This window comes from Paramormyrops kingsleyae, chromosome 22 (genome assembly GCF_048594095.1).
Source record: "Paramormyrops kingsleyae isolate MSU_618 chromosome 22, PKINGS_0.4, whole genome shotgun sequence".
NCBI lineage: Eukaryota > Metazoa > Chordata > Actinopteri > Osteoglossiformes > Mormyridae > Paramormyrops > Paramormyrops kingsleyae.
Genome location: NC_132818.1, coordinates 9,807,717 through 9,824,631, shown reverse-complemented (window position 1 = coordinate 9,824,631; position 16,915 = coordinate 9,807,717). Strand labels below are relative to the sequence as shown.

General features: G+C 37.7%; 1 protein-coding gene and 1 long non-coding RNA gene across 4 annotated transcripts; both read right to left on the bottom strand.

The window, feature by feature from the left end:
* Nucleotides 1-4: 4 nt before the first annotated feature.
* On the bottom strand, nucleotides 5-5,473 carry LOC111836809 (uncharacterized). The gene is made up of 4 exons (XR_002836497.2): nucleotides 5,370-5,473; nucleotides 2,249-3,071; nucleotides 626-1,902; nucleotides 5-411 (listed from the first exon to the last, which is right to left on the bottom strand). It is a non-coding gene; the product is annotated as an uncharacterized lncRNA (long non-coding RNA).
* A 1,272-nt stretch (nucleotides 5,474-6,745) lies between these two features.
* Nucleotides 6,746-9,250, bottom strand: LOC140581619 (centromere protein X-like). Of its 3 annotated transcripts, none has more exons than XR_011984718.1 (6): nucleotides 8,996-9,099; nucleotides 8,463-8,514; nucleotides 8,289-8,342; nucleotides 7,554-7,642; nucleotides 7,336-7,426; nucleotides 6,746-7,197 (listed from the first exon to the last, which is right to left on the bottom strand). XR_011984718.1 is itself a non-coding variant. In XM_072704870.1 (6 exons), the coding sequence occupies exons 2-6, from the start codon at nucleotides 9,029-9,031 to the stop codon at nucleotides 7,412-7,414; spliced, it is 246 nt and encodes an 81-aa protein (XP_072560971.1). In that variant the 5' UTR covers nucleotides 9,032-9,081; nucleotides 9,236-9,250; the 3' UTR covers nucleotides 6,746-7,411. The 3 variants fall into 3 exon arrangements, 2 of the variants coding, with proteins under 2 accessions (XP_072560971.1, XP_072560970.1); XM_072704870.1 differs by adding an exon at nucleotides 9,236-9,250 and having other exon boundaries at nucleotides 6,746-7,426; nucleotides 8,996-9,081; XM_072704869.1 differs by having other exon boundaries at nucleotides 6,746-7,426.
* Between the last annotated feature and the right edge of the window lie 7,665 nt (nucleotides 9,251-16,915).

Here is a 16,915-nt window from a genome sequence, read left to right as displayed (position 1 = left end):
CTAAATGTATAAAATAATTTTAATTGAAATAATGGTTATACATACACATCAATACATTAAAAAGTCACATTACAACCACAGACAAAATTGCTAAAATTGCAGAAAAACTTAATGACAGCAAGAAAAACTAAGAGTTCTAATCAACAACAGAAGTAACATCAAAATGAAAAATGTTGGAGGGAAACCACACAGTTCCAAAATATCCACTCAAGAGAGAGAAAAGGCGACTAGGATTCCATTGTCATTGAGAGATCTGTATGCTTATTGCTCCAATTCAGGACAACCACTGTGGAGGCTGGTTCCCACGAGTTGAATGGAGAGAAAAATTAGCTTCGCCCAGCGTGCAACAGTCCCACAAAAACGAATAAATCCACATCATTCCATTCGAAACACATGGGAAGTTGGGGCTCACTTTAGGTGCACCGTGAGGCCAGGTTATGCAAAGAAAATAACACGTTTTAACAAGCAACTTAAGCATAAAAAAGTTCTGTAATAACCGCATCGAACAAGATGGCCCACAAATCGAATTTTACACATTTTCAAGTCTTCACAGCAGCTGTCAATTTTCACCTTCTACTCGAATTCACCTCTAACTTGGACAAACGAAATACACAAGTCTCCTTACCTGCCAGTGTGGGAGGAAATGTCTTACTTCTTCAGCAAACATTCACACACCCTATCCGCAACCCTCTAATGGCGGTCCTGGATCTGTGATGTTTCGATATTCTAACAACAATTAGACTTCCTGTGTGTCATTTCCGGTGTTTCTTTCCGAAATTTAAAAGTCCAGATGCACTCTTCATTTTACGTCTTTCAAGGCATGCGGAGAAAAAGAAAAATACACCACGTTTAGAACTAAATATTATGAGAAGCATGGAATATTTCTTTATTGGAACAAATGAAGTATTAGTGGTAAAATAGTTAAAAGATTGATTTTATACGGTGTATATAAATTGTGTATATAAAATATTTTGCATTATATATAGGAGTTACTAGGTATCCGCACACTCAGAAAAAAATACAGAAAACTCCATTGTTTTTATCAGATTTACAGCATTGCAAAGGTTGCTGCGGCTTAAACACTGCCTGTATACCCATAACTTCACTTTACTGAAACTGGCTGTGGGGCACTTTGACATCCCATAACTCCAGGAATACAGGATTTTATTCAGTGTAAATTTAATATAAAGACACTTGATCCTGAATGAAATCAAGGAAGTCAGTGAATGATAACCTGAACAATTTAGTTACAATAGTATATAACTGTTTAAAAAAAATAGCTGAAATACATATCATACATCTTATTTCCACTTATTGCTGCCATTTTTTAAGACATGCAGGTATGGGCTGGCAGAAATGATGTGTTATTATAATGCATGGTCACTCTCAAAAACCAAGCAAAAGACATCCAGGTCATTTATCCATGTATCAAACCACACCCACACCTTCTGGTCTCTATCTGAACCTTGGAATTTAGTATACATTACGAACATTATAGCTCTGCTCAAAAAAAACACAAGAAATGTTTTATGTTTCAGCCTATTTTTGAACCAAATAGTCCACATGACCCTGACCTGCAGTTATATTGGTAAAGGGGTGACAAATCCAGCCAGCTAGTTGTAGTTTAATACAAAAAAAATCCACAAATCCCTCTGAATTAACATTCAGAATGAGGGGAAACAGGTGCTCTTCTCAGACATACATTTCCTTCAATTATGAATGATCTGACTTTACACTGTTTCCCGTGAAACAGCATGTATAGATCCTCAAGACCTAGAATCATTCAGCGAAATCCAACAATTCTGTTAAATCCTTGTCCTTGTTCTCTATGACCTCCTCTGTACTTTTTTCCGTCCTTGCAAGGCCCATGTCATCCAGTAGTTTCACATACTCCTCTTCAGGCTGCAAGAAAAACACTTGATCATCACAACCATTATCCTCATTTTTATACTTTTTTTTATTAATGAAAACATCTAGTTGGGCTGTACAATATCAGGTTATACTCCATATTCTTACATTTATTAAATTTGGTTATTGGAGCATAGCCCATGCTACTGTTTCGGTATATCATGGAAGCACTAAAGCACGGGTGAAGAAAGGGACAGCTCAACCAGCACATTTTCTAAAAGAGAAGATATTGTGGATAAACGATGTAGAAAGACATCTGTGGTGTGGCAGCACTTTTTGCAGTTTAAAGTCCAACGTTTATTAAACATAAGGATACGCTTAATTTATACAGATTACTAACACTTCCAGCATTGACGCCTTCGCCTACGTCGACGACTCGTGGCAGCCCTGGACTCTTGGCGTTGCGCTTGGTGATGTGAGGTTTGCATACAGCTTCTCGGTCATGGAAGCCCATTCCATGAAGCTCCCGGCGCACAGTTCTTGTGCTGAGGTTAATGCCAGAGGAGGTTTGGAACTCTGCAGTTATTGAGTCAACAGAGCGTTGGTGACTTTTACTCACTATGCGGCTCAGCACTGGGCGACCCCGAGCTGTTACTTTACGTGGTCTGCCACTTCGTGGCTGAGTTTCCGTTGTTCCTAATCGTTTCCACTTTGCAATAATATTACTTACAGTTGACCGTGGAATATCTAGCAGGGAAGAAATTTCACGAACTGACTTCTTGCACAGGTGGCATCCTATGACTGTACCTCGCTCGAACTCACTGAGCTCTTCAGAACGACCCATTCTTTCACAAATTTGTAAACCTGACTGACTGCAGGGCTAGGTGATTGATTTTATACACCTGTGGCAAGTCTGAATGAAACACCTGAATTCAATGAATGAAAGGTGTGTCCCAATACTTTTGTCCATATAGTGTATATACAACTATATGACTTGTATTTGATGTAGTTTCACTGACTTAAAATTGCATTGTTTGAAGCCTTTGATTTTGTGATTCTGAAGCAGGAGACTTCAACATGCTAACTAATTTCTAATGGTACAGAGAGTTATACACTATGTAGATTCCCTTGTGCAGGTTTGGTGTCAAATCCAGTTAACCAAGTTCAGCTTCATATAGTTGGTGTAACACTGAAAAACATGCCAAATCTGCTAGCTCGATGTCCTATGGAAAAAAAGCATAAAGATATCATTAGTGTCCAGGTATGTGCCTATTAAATAAGTCAAAGACAACAGTAATCAAACATTTACAGATTCCTAACCACTTGGCTAAATGCCACCCATAAAATAAGAGGTGGTAAACATGACAGACACATTTAGAAATCACAGCTGTCAAATTATTTTATACGTGTGGGTTTAATTGAAATATTGGGTATACATACAGATCAATACATTAAAAAGACATATTACAACCAGACAAAATTGCTAAAAATGCAGAGAAGCATAACAGCAAGTGAATTTACTTTAGTACGCGCTTTTATCATATTCCTCCAAAAGTAAAATCTTTTCCTCCACTGACCAAATTGGTTTGTCTTCTTTTCTTCCATTTTTCCCCCACTATAGACCAAGTCTGAGGTCATAACAGGCATTGCAAGCAAGCACTAGTGTAAGTAAACAAATGATCTATATCAGGGGCGGCCAATCTTATCCACAACAGGCCGCTGTGTATGCAGGTTTTCGCGGCAACTCCCTAATTAGATTCCTAATTAGAGGACTGATTGACTGAAGAGTCCTCACACCTGGGTTTGAACAGCTGACCTAAAGGTTATCCCAAAAACCTGCATACACACCGGCCCTTTCTGGATAAGATTGGCCACCCCTCTTCTATATAGAAACCATAAAATATTACAGCTGTAAAATCTCTTTTGATGCAGTAAATCCCTTAAGGTATTTCCTTAAAGACACCTTTTAGAGGCTGACTGATACTTCTGCGTTGCAATAAGTACGGCTCAGCCGTGGGTCCTACACCATAGCCTGATGGGCACTACCCCAAAAAGGTAATTTACACATCGCAGTGACGCAGACCGCGGGAACTGTGATTGGTCCGCTTGGTAGCATTTGTTGTTTTATGGGAGCAAAGAAACTGTACATCCCAGGTGCATTTATTCTGCTGACTGAAGTGTCATTTACATCTAGCATTAATTAATGCACTAGGCACCATAGCAACTGGTCTGCAAAACACTCAAGATGACAGCAGCAATTTAATTTACCCCCACTACTTAACAAGACTAAAGGAGTACTACATGCAGTGAATTTAGTAGGAAAACACATAAAAAGTTATTTTGTAGTTGCTCAAAATTCTTCCAAATTTGTCTAAACAACAAGGAGTAGATAAATGGGTACTTTGTTAAAGGTCTTTGTTGAATCACACAACTGAAACAGAAAAATCATACAGGGTGGGAAGAAAATAAAACCAACATCCAAAACTATGTATCACTTACCGTTCTGGAGATGTGACAGAGCACAAGTATAAATACTATGCAATGGCGTTGGCCAGTTGCATAGGTCACAGCGTATGCTTAATGCAGAAGTATCAATCAGCCTTAAGGGATTCTGCACAACAATCTTCAAAGAAATCTCTCAGCTAGGGAGAAATTAAACCTTAAATGTTGTAGTTAATGGGACAACTTAAGGTGTTTTGTGCAATATTCTCCAGGTTTTTACATCTAGCATAAACAGAGCACATCCGTGGCATCCACCCCGCATATGCAAGATAACTGATTAGGCATTTCCAGTAGGTGGTAAAGCCGACTTTCACAGATCACCAGTCTAAAACTAAAAAAGTAGAGGAAGACTGGTTGTTGGTATAGTAGTTATGGTGAGCAGCTGTATGAGGAGGGTCGGAGGTAATCGCAAATCTAGTTTTTCATATTGTCCAGACATTATACTGAGGTATACGATATTTTAAAAAGCAACACTATACTGGAATTTCTTAAACTTGACGATAAAATTGGTCGTTGTTGTAAGGTTTTCAATATAGCTCGGTATGCCATATTACCGTAATACCGGTCAAGCCTTGACTAATAACTTTAAAATTGTTCATAGCAGTTTATCCGTTTCACTACACTGCTTGCATTTCTGATTGCTGCAGTACATCTGCTCTCTCCTGGTCTGATGGAATGTCACCGCTGCATGCGCGCACCGACCGCGACCGTCTGCCGCCAAATGCACTATTAACGCGAGCAGCACTGAAGTGCACGCGCAAGCTTCCCCCCAACGCGTCGTGCGGCGTCCAAAACACGGGCGCTTCACTTACCATGATTGTGAACTTCTAACATACCATTAGTTGAAAAGACTGTTTGAAACTTGAACATAAAAAAGTTCTGTAATAACCGCGTCAAACAAAACGGCCCACAAATAGAAATTTCTTCACAGCCGCTGTCAATTTTCACCTTCTGCTCGAATTCACCTCTAACTTGGACAAGCGAAATACACAAGTACGGCTTTACACAAGTCTCCTTACCTGCTAGTGTGGGAGGAAATGTCTTACTTCTTCAGAAAACGTTCACGCACCCTATCCGCAACCCTCTTACTCTAATGGCGGTCCTGATTTCTAACAACAATTAGACTTCCTGTGTGTCATTTCCGGTGTTTCTTTCCTAAATTTAAAAGTCCAGATGCGCTCTTCATTTCACATATATTTAAAAGTAAGTGGGGAAAAAGTAAAACACACCAGGTTTAGAACTTAATATTAAGAGAAGCATGGAATATTTATCTATTGGAACAAATGAAACATTAGTGGTAAAATAGTTAAAAGACTGAAATTATATTGTGTATATAAATTAATTGTAAAATACTTTGCATTATATACGGGATTGTAACTAGGTATCCACACACTCAGAAAAAAACACCATTGTTTTTTATCAAACTTACATCATTGCAAAAGTTGCTGGGGTTTAAACACTGGGTAGTATTTCAATTAAATAACTTCGTTTTACTGAAACTGGCTGTGTGGCACTTTGACATCCCATAACTCCAGGAACACAGGATTGTAACCAATTAGTCTGTCTACAGATCTAACAGCATTTTCCCATAGATTTCACCTGAAATCAGCTTATCATTATTGCATCATCCTATACAGTCCCACATGTCAATATTGTCTCAACAACATCTTCCTACTTTACACTACAATAATTTGTAAATGTTGCCTTGCCAGCTGTTTTCTTCAGTCTGTATTTTACATTTATATAACCTTATATCATTTATTTATATCCCCTCGTGTAAATACTACCTCATAAGCACCTTATACTATTTGCACTTCTGTTTAGATGCAAAATTGCATTTCGTAATACTTCAGCATGTGCCATGTGCAACGACAATAAAGTTGAATCTTAAATAGATGTATATTTTTAAAATCATGGACATGAAATATTCACACATTTTGATCATTTTTAATTGTGCGCATCACACATGTGCACCATCTTTCTGCGTGAAGTAACCAAAGGTATAAACTAAACCAGGCAGCGTTATAAAAGATTTTTTTTTTTTTTGACATATAGTAATTGAAACTTAACTCATTATTACTAATTTGTCATTTACGTGCTGGGGGGGCTTGAAGTGTCTGAGCACCTGCCCATTTTACTTAAATGTTTAACGTAAATCTGTGCATGAGCTGTACAGGAGCTGAGGTCCAACACCTGCCCCTCAAAATCTATGCGTAGCCTTGCTTATTTCTATAGATCTAAATGAAATTCAGATGAATATGCAAGTGACAAATGTCATTTTTTAAAAAGCTTAATTCATGATAGCTGCCCAATTCTGACACTCGAGCGTATCGTAAAATACAACGTCAATTAAAATAGATTAAATTAAAATTACAAGAGGAAAACATTCAATGCATATTTTGACTAGGCAAATATTTATTTTCCACATTACACAAGAATACAAATACAGTTTATGTCTTACTAGACGCAAATCAAACTTTCAGAACTGACTACAATTAGGTGCTAAATTGTAAGTCAGACATAGTGGCAGAACATTTAATCCATTGGCCTTTTACCCCATCTCACAGAAAAAAGTAATGACTAAACTATCAAGACACGTTGTAATTTTGCAGTTTAGGTCGCAGTTTAGGTCATTCATATACCAAGACGTTTTAAAATTTGTAAAATACTGAATTAGGAAACAATCATTGTTTGGGAGAAAACCTCTGGGTTGAATCTATCACACACACAAAAAAAAAAAAAGAGGCCAAAATAAGCAACCAGCTGATGTAGGATTTGGGTTCTTATGAAGCTGTTTTTCTGTCCCCACGACCCAAAGGGTGGTGTCTTTGGAAGGATACATCTGTCCTGTAAATGAAGGAACATAATTCCGCTGTCGTCTCGTGGCATTTCTAGTTCCTTCACTGCTGATACACTTCATGATGGGTGTTAAGAGACAGATCTCCGCACTCTTACTGCAGTGAATGATAACAAGGGCAACTCAACTGATAACACTTGAGGTGAAGGAATCTCTCATCCCCAGCAGTCATGTGACACACAAAGAATGTGGAAGCAAAGGTTACTAGAAGTCCAGGAGCTACAGAGGAAGCGAGAAAAGGGTGAATTTAATTAAACATAAAATTTAACAGAAGAAATGCATACATTTCTCTGCATAAACTCCCTGAGAAATGCGTATCTTACACGAAAGGGCCTTGCAAACTAACCAGTTGTGGTAAGATCTTCTCAAAGTGCTCAATGTCAACCAGGTCACAATCTTCTGCATCTGCCTGCTTCACTGATCTTCGGGCGGCCTCTGGAGGACAAGAGTAAACCGCAACATGAACACCTTGCTAATGTGTTGTATTAAGCTGACATCATTGTCAAAGTAGCAAAACATGAAAATGAGGCGGCGGCCATTTTACCAGGGAACGAGTTAGATAATCATCACTATAGACTTGTGTGCTTGGCTGTATTAAAATTAGCAAGAAAAACCCAAATCTAGCTGCTATACTTTCGGTTTGTAAAAATCAAGGCAAAAACACCAAAGAACAGAAAGGAGACGGAAAGCTTGACTAAAAGCTGAAAGAACATAAACAACAGTACTGTCAGGAAGTGGTGCATTGTATGTGCTAAGCATTTCCTGACAGGCAGATATGGGTAGTATTTCAATTAAATGCATTTAAAGCATATATTTATTCACTTTAGAGTATTTTGTAATTTGTATTTTGCTGGACAGGAAAATAAATAATTTTAACTAAATGCTTTGAGAGATTGTATTAAAATGTAGCTAAAATGTTTAAAATACTTAATAAAAATACAGAAATATCTGGTCCTGACAACACAGTTTAATTTTCAATGAAATATGGGTTTGAAATAAGTAAAAGTATTTCAATGACAGAAAACGGACAGGTAGCCACGCATCAAATTAATCTCAGAGATAGTTATAAAACAATACTTACCTTCGACAAATATCTTCAGCATCTCAGTCATTAGAATAACTGCATCACCGCTTACTTTAAAATGACAAAATACGTATGAAAGTTGACGTTACAGAATTATCGTGTATGTAACTGCGTCGCACTGCTTGCTTAAATTGTTGCAAAAAGTGAAAGAATCCACCAAATGTTTCTTACTTTTAGTTTTTTCGTCTTTGAAAAAAAATGAGAAAAGCTTGCCCACCGTCTCCTGAAAATAAACGCAGCATACAGTTTAGCGGGGCTGCCAGCTCTCCCGCATCTGGCGTGACACTCACGCTTTCAGACTCTCACGGTCACGCAAGAAATCTTAAGGCAAATCTATATTATTCCATTAAAAACCTATAATTAGCTACATCAAAAGCGTTAGGTTAGTTTGGAAACCCTACAGGCTATTTATAAGGTAATACAACTGTTAAATACGTGTACACTTGTCTCGATTTGATAATCTCACGTCACCCAGCTAACCAAAGTTGGCAGCCCTGCTTAAGCGTCTTACTGTCACTAAAAGACACTTATGCTAATAAACCGACATCATACTTACAGCGAATTACAAGGTAATTGCCTATGGGAGTAATAAAATCCCATATCAAAATGAATAACGTTTAACCGTTAAATCACATTCAAGCGATGTTAGCCACTTAATACACAGTCATTTATAAATCGCAGTTTTCGTGCAGAAATGACCAAACCTTTTTGAACACAGCACTCGAGCTCCCGTCCGCCATTTTCAGTTGCGCTCAATCTGCGCGCTCTGTTCGGCGATTGGCTGAATGTCCTGTTTCCCCGCCAATCAGAAATCGAGTAACATTTCATGACATGGATGGGATCCACGTGGATATGATCAACCTGACACCGAACACCGAAAGTAAAATCACTTTTTAAATGTTATTTGTCCTAAATGCATTTAGACTAACAGTTAGGACACTTACGATTGCATTTTCATCATGACGCCGTGGGATATTTGTAGCAAAATTCAATGCGGCTTTGAAAATGCATTCCGAGCTGACCACGCCCACCGTACAGCAATCATTGCGTCAAGGCGGGGATTGGCGGAAGCGTGTTACGTTTAAATCGTTTGAAACATGGCGGCTGGAGATCTGATAAGATCGTTGAATTCATTGGCAGATGAAGTGGAGCGTGAACAGAGAAATAATGTTTTTGAAGCATCATAGAAACACATAGGCTGACTTTAATAATCTGATAAAAATTGAACTAGGGAATTCAGATCACTTGAGTAAATAAGAAACTTCACAGAGGCATGTTTCCCTGCTTGAAAAAAAAAACAAAAAAAAAACAATAGATCCCTGCCCAAAACACAATAGAAAATAAGTAATGGATTTAATGGTTATAATGGGAATTGCATTGGTTTTAATGGTGTATACTGGTATGTGTTGGATTTTATTGGTGTTAAATCCTATTTGAAAAATGCCCAAAACATACTACAAAAAGTAATTTTGTAATGGTTTTACTTGAAAAAGTTAATGGTTCATAATGATATTATAATGGAAACCATTAGAATTTCTGTGATGATTTCTATTGGGCTTCTATTGTTTTGTTTTGTTTTTTTTTTTCAAAATTTGCCGTAGGGTGGGCGTGGTCAGCTCGGAATGCATTTTCAAAGCCGCATTGAATTTTGGTCCAAATATCCCACGGCGTCATGATGAAAATGCAATCGTAAGTGTCCTAACTGTTAGTCTAAATGCATTTAGGACAAATAACATTTAAATGATAATTTTGCTACTGTTTCTGCTTGGACACGTTACACATATCAAATCAATTTGGGTTATACATTTTCATTTTAATTTTGCTACTTATAAAGCATTAAAATAGTATGCACTTTACAACTTAAGACTACTGTTGGAAATGGCAAATGTAAATAATATAATTTAATTTTCAATTTCATTCTGCACCAAATTTTGCACGCGTGAAGGTGATGGAAAATGTAAATTTAAATACAGAATTACATTGCCATTTTGAATATTGCGTTGCCATTTTGAATATTGGCATTGTCATTTTGCATATTGTATTGCCATTTTTGCATATTGTATTGCCATTTTTGCATATTGCATTGCAAATTTAATTTTGCTACACATATGCTTCCATACTAGTCAACTTTTGTTTCCCAGAAATGTATTAAACGCATTGGCCAAATGTCTCTCATCCTGGTTAGCCTGGAAAATATTCTAGGAGCAGGAAGCAGAGGACACATCATTTTTTTAACCTACGAGTATGTCATTGGTGCTTTACAGCTCTTAGACCTTCTAGCTTGAAAGACTGTTACACTTCCTTCTCACTCTTTTTAAAACAAACAATAAAGGGTACAGGATATAGGGAAATGTGTTATTTACACACCTGGTACTGTTTACCGTATTCCACCTTGATCAGCTTTTCACAAAATTAAGTTTTACTGTTTGATATATCCCAGACATATCTCTGCTGAAAAAAACAACTTGACTACAATAAGATATGGTTAAGCTGGTTGAACAATTTATGATAGTTGACCATCTTTCCTTTGATGGTTTAGCTGGTCATACCAATTTATAATGGTCATTCTAGCTGCTTTTCCTGGTCATAACAGCATCACCAACTGGCGACCCGCCGAGCTAAATCATCAAAGAGCAGCATCAAAGTCTACTGCTATACCTTAAAAGGTACAATTACAATGGTACAGCCCCAGTGACCAGCAAAGGCACAATTCTTTACCCTTTTTCCGAGATTCCAGATACATTGTGCTATGAACTATGCTGAGCTCCATTTATGGAGTCAGTATTTGCAAAATGTTTTTCACGTTCATTCACAAATCTTCATATACAAGTACAGATCACGTGACGCGTATTTCTGTTCAGTATTTTGCGAATGAAAATTGTGTTCAGTGCGAGCAAATTTCATTTTACGGGTGCAAATTGGAAAGTACACATACAAGTATATATGGCACTATTCTGACTACATATCCATTTTCCTTTCTTTTCTTTTCTTTTTCTGAATCAGCTCCTGATCAGATGTAACACATCACAACAGATACCATTGAGCAAGTTCCTGCTATTGCATTACCCATTATTATTAATGATTATTTATAAACAATATAAACTATTACCGAATGGTCGTATAAGGAGAATACAAAATCTAGTGCACCAGAGCTGTATCTGTAACAATGACTATGAAATTAACTTAAAATGTGCTCTGAGGCCATAAAACTAATCAAAAGATGCCGCGTGAGGTATTGTGGTGTCCAGAACAGCAGAAATAGGACCCCCAGCCTGTCGAAAGTAATATTCTTACTTTTAGTCATTAAGAACCTAAACACCAGTCTATCTACAAGACCATCACTGGTCTCACTAGCCTGGACAGATTGCTTGTCATTTTTGTAAAAGGGTCGTGAGGCTCCGGTGAAGGAGTCCTGGTTACCAGACAAGTGCCTGGCCGTGAACGAGCTCCAGCATGTTCCGGATGATGTTGAACTCCAGCACCCCCTTCCTCTTCAGCACTTTCTGTAAAAAAACACCTGGGAACAAACGGAGATATTCCTCAGAGAAAAAGACACATCTCATACATTGGGGTGGTGAGGGAGGGGCCACTAAGTGTTTCTAACCAGAAGGCTGTTAGCTCAAATCCCGGGAAGGATCCTGCTGCAGGACCCTTCAGCAAGGTGCTTAACCTCAGGCCCCTGGTGTACTGTAGTACTGTTATATAAACAGGGACCTCGTCTGATAACTATTGGTGCAGATAAATGGTATTTTCATTTTTTCTCCAAGACAAAATAGAACATCAGATGGTCAGACCGAAATGGCACCAGATGAGTTTTATTTACAATATTTAATGCAATTTATGTTGTGACAATATGTTCTGGCCTAGCACCTACAGAGTGATATTACTGTTGTACTCTACTGTGGGAAGATACTGTGCTTGACTTTAATAAATACTCATAGTCAGTAAGGAACATATGCGGACATATTTTAAGCAAGAGTTGTAGATAAGACTCATCTGAAGTCGTTTAGGTCTGACCACCAGATGGTCTATTTGTCTGAGGGGAAAAATAACAATGACATTTATGAACAATCTACACAAATAGTGGAACTATGTGAATCAAACAGGAGGAATGAGATCCTGCATCATATCCAAAGAAAGGAACTTACCTGTTGCACCAGGTCTAAACTGAAGAAAGCAGTTAATGTATCAGATCCAGGATAAATCATGAAGCAAAATTGCTGTGATTTAGAATTACATTTAAATCAAGGATTCTGTCCAAAATATATGATTTTATTTTAACCTGCTAACAGCAGTAATTTATATATAAAAAGCTTGTGAACTGCACATTATATAGATGTAAAATGTAACATACATGTAATGTAGCTGCAGCTTGGTATTTACACCACCTGCAAAATGTCAGTATTTGCAGATGAATCTGATGTAATGTTCTTTACTTCTGAGTGCCAATGCATTGGAGGTTAGGTTCTGGTGCACCTTGCCCATTGTGGTCCCTGTGTGGTTGAGCTGCACTCACTGCCAATTTATTCTTGCCAACCACAAACACTGATGTTGTTATGATCCTACCAAGTGAAATCCACCTTCTTATTAAGCTCCCACAAAGATTTAAAGCATATTCAAAAATGTGAGATTTCCAAATTTCAGCCTTAGACAGATATAGAGATATAGTTGTTTCAGGCTCAGTCACATTGTAATGATTGATTTCCTTTCAAATTATTCTTATAATCAATTTCAAATTATAATTGCATATCAACATAAGCTTAAAATACATACAGCAATATTTGCCTACTTTTATTGTAATTTGCTTGTTTTTGTTAGCTATTAGGTGCATTCATTGTGCCAGCTGAATCGGCTCAGCTTCTCAGTAGCGGGTTGGAACCCTGCATGACACCTGCATTGCCACCTTAGCTTGGATTGGCTCATCTGGGGTTAGATGTTGATCCCCAGGGTCACACTATTGCTCTTTCAGACCACCTCTGATGCAAAACGGATTCCCTTAATGATGACGTGACGTCAGTCCAAAGTTAAACATGGGTAGTGATTTATTTTAAAAAGAGTTTACATTATAACAATATGTGACATTATAACAACATGTGCATAAAACTTTTTATAATTGAATTGATTCTGACCCCGCCCTCTTCCTCGTCTGCTGGTACTGCTGGCCATTCTGCCTTTTCCTCTCTGTAATTGTATCCTTTACCCTCACGTGTTTCTGCCTGCTTCCGGACGGCCACGTTGTTCAGTGGGCTGAGTGTCTGTGAGCCACAGGCTATGGGTTCGAGGCTGGCAAATCCAAGCCTCACCTGTTGTGGGTTTTGTGACCTTTTGTTGCCCTCTGTGTTTGTAGTTTTGGTTTCTGGTTTTAACAGAGGATGCCTTTTCTGGCAGCGGGGTGCCAAAAAAGGCATCCCCCTTAATTTTGCATTTCTGTGGCTCCCGTCAAGTACATGAAAAATATATCCGACACCCCCTTTGTCATTACATTTGCACTGACCCCAGCAGCAAGCATGTTTTTTAGTAGTTTGGAGACAAGTGTCATCTGTGCTACGTGGTGTAACACTATTTTAGCCATAGATTAAAATGAGACCCAGACATTTTAAAAAGATTGAGCAACAATTTTTTATTTTTTTTTTTGGGAAAAGAATAACAGTGTTACTGTACATCTGACACACAATTATAATATAACAACTGTTATATTGCCACGTTCATGTCTGTTTTTTTGAACTTTTGAATTGATATTAACATGCATGGAATAGCCTAAGTATTAAGTAACAAATGGTTTTCAGATCCGCAACCTATTGTATTTGTTTGTATGTTGTATATCTGTATTTTAGCAAAATACAATGTCGTATGATACGTTACATACGTTTTATGAGTTTACATGAACAGAAACGATTGTTTTCACGCACAACAAAAAAAGGTGTTTTCCTTTTCTTCGACACCAAGTAAAGACTGTACTGATTATGTCACACTGTATCCATAGCAACAAAGTAAAGTTCAATTTGTCACTGGCTACTTGGACCACATTAATATCAGACAACCGAACCATGATGTTCCTCATTAAAACCCCAGCTGGAGTGTCCAGCCAGAGTTCCTTTGGTTTATTGTTCAATGGGAAAAATCCATTTTGTTGAGTGCAAGGCTAATGCTTTATGGGACAATGTCACATCTGACAAACACTGTCTTTTGATATTTTTTTCCCATAGAAAGATCACCAGGGATGAAACTCCTTATAGTGTCAAACACAGAAACATCATTAAACTGATAAAAACACCTAAATGTTCTCAAACAGATTACAGTATTAAACATGTTTTGTATGTAATCTGTCTCCTGCTTGCATAGCTTGCATTAAGTGACAGATAGCTAAACAGTTGTGCTGGCCACTGCAAGGATTAAATGATGACTCAGACGTTGAAGCAAAGTTGAGGGCTGTTTTACTTGTTAGTCTTCATCAAAGCTTTCTTACATTGTTCCTAGCACTTTCTTGTGAAACTGTAAATACGCAAATTATCTCAATGTCAAATAAACCCTTAACAGTGTAACAGTCGCTTAATGCTACATACTCAGCCACATTACACATATCAAACAAGGTTTGGATAATCATCCATAAATTTCCTCAAATATAAAACAATATCACAAATATACATTAATTCTTAATCATTAGCAAAAGACAGATGAATATAACTTACAAACAAAGCTTCTCCAAGTCTCAACACAGGTGGATGCAAAGGATCAGACAGTGTGCGTTGCTATGCAAAAACTTCCAACAAAATGTCCTGCCTGAGCTATAACCTTACCCATGTGATCACAAATAACCAACATGAGATAACATTACAATATACCAAACTGGTTGCAGATTTTAAAGCAGCCACTATAGGGGGCACCTAATAATTAATTTAACCTTTATTGTCCCTCATGGGGAAATTCTTTTTACGCCTCCATCAACTTGCTCTTTGTAGAACAAGCTGTCTGCAAAGGGCAGCCACCTGTTGGGGCGCAAATACAAATATCACCAAATATCACAACAGTGTGCTTATACATAAATTGATATTTGATTTTACATTTTAAGAACACTAGAAGGCATACACCATCTGCCCTGATGTTATCCTCCCATTCAGAAGGTATCTGCATTGTATTGTTTGATTTTTTTTATGTACGTAGTTGGTTTATAGAAAAAAAAAACAACCCAAAACAGCACTTGAAATCAAAATGCCGATTATTAATAGTTTAAAATCCATCAGTGACTTACTAAGAGATTGGGGAGTTACAGTGTAGAACTGTTGTGCTATTCTGGATTATAAAATCTGGCCTCTGGGTTTACCTTAAACTTGAGTTCATTCAGATGCCCTCTCAGTTTATCTTCTTGGCGTTTTCGCAATTTTAATAGACTAGGCGCTAAGCCAGTATTCAGCTGCTGTGCTTCCTCACTAACACTGGTCTCTCCATTCAGAAGGTTACTGATGGCCTCACATTCGGCACAATTGCCATAATTCCAGGACGGCTTACCTTGGTCTTTTTTGAGTAAAAATTCAACATTTGGAAATATGTTTTGGCACCAAAGACATGGCGACAGAGCTTCGAATTCATGCCTGTAATTCCCTCCCTCCCGTGGAGAGCGCAGACGATGAGCTCTAGACCACACTGTATCTGGCAGCCTGATTGACCTATGATTCTTGGCAGCCAAACACACACCATGGGCCACGGTGTCATTCCATGTCTCAATGCAGGCCACAGAAATGAAAATCCTCGTTGCCGTCCTCCCCATGCAACTCATGGAAGCACCAAAGTATCTCTGGGATTTCTGACCAGTCCTCTCAGAATAGCAGAAGCTCACAACAGAGGCCCCCAAACAAAAGACATTGGCAAAGATATTATTTCTGCACCCGAGAACAAACATGTTGTTATTGAGATTCTCCAGCACTCGCAGAACATCAGAATCATTTCGGTCCACCGTTGTTTCAACAACCTCGGGAAGAGAGGAAAGAGTTTTGTAAATCATACCTTTCTGTATGTGATACGTATCTAACATATCTTTAGGTATTAATATTTTTATCTCTTTCCAAGACAATAAAGCACTATGAAATTTTATTTTTTAAATAAAAATGTCAAGGAAAGTGCTGTGAGGCAACAATATGTACCGTTAAAAATTGATTGAGATTATAAAGGCTCAGGTTAAACCCTTTGCTAATCAAGATGTTAAACTTGCCAGGCAATAGTAAAAAACAATTGCATATAATTTATAGAAATTACATGTTATTTCTTTATGTGGATAGAGAACAAAAGCTGTTAAAAAAAGCAGTTTGAGTTGGTATGACATTCAAAGTTTTGTTTCATACACAAATATTAAAACACCATCATTAAAGCAAATTACGCTAAATAAAAATAAAACAGTTCAGTTTATTACATTCTTAAGAATCGTATTCTTAAGAGTTCAGTTTGCCCAAGCTTTTGCCGATCAGTGTATACCAATGTGTTTTTTTATCGAAGTATGTCAGAGATTATACCAGATCTCTTACCACTTCCAACAGTACTGAGAAAGGAGATCTACGGGGCAACTGGGATGTGTACGATTGGAACACATCTGGAAACTTTTCAGACAGTTTTGAGTGAAGGTCTTCACGTAC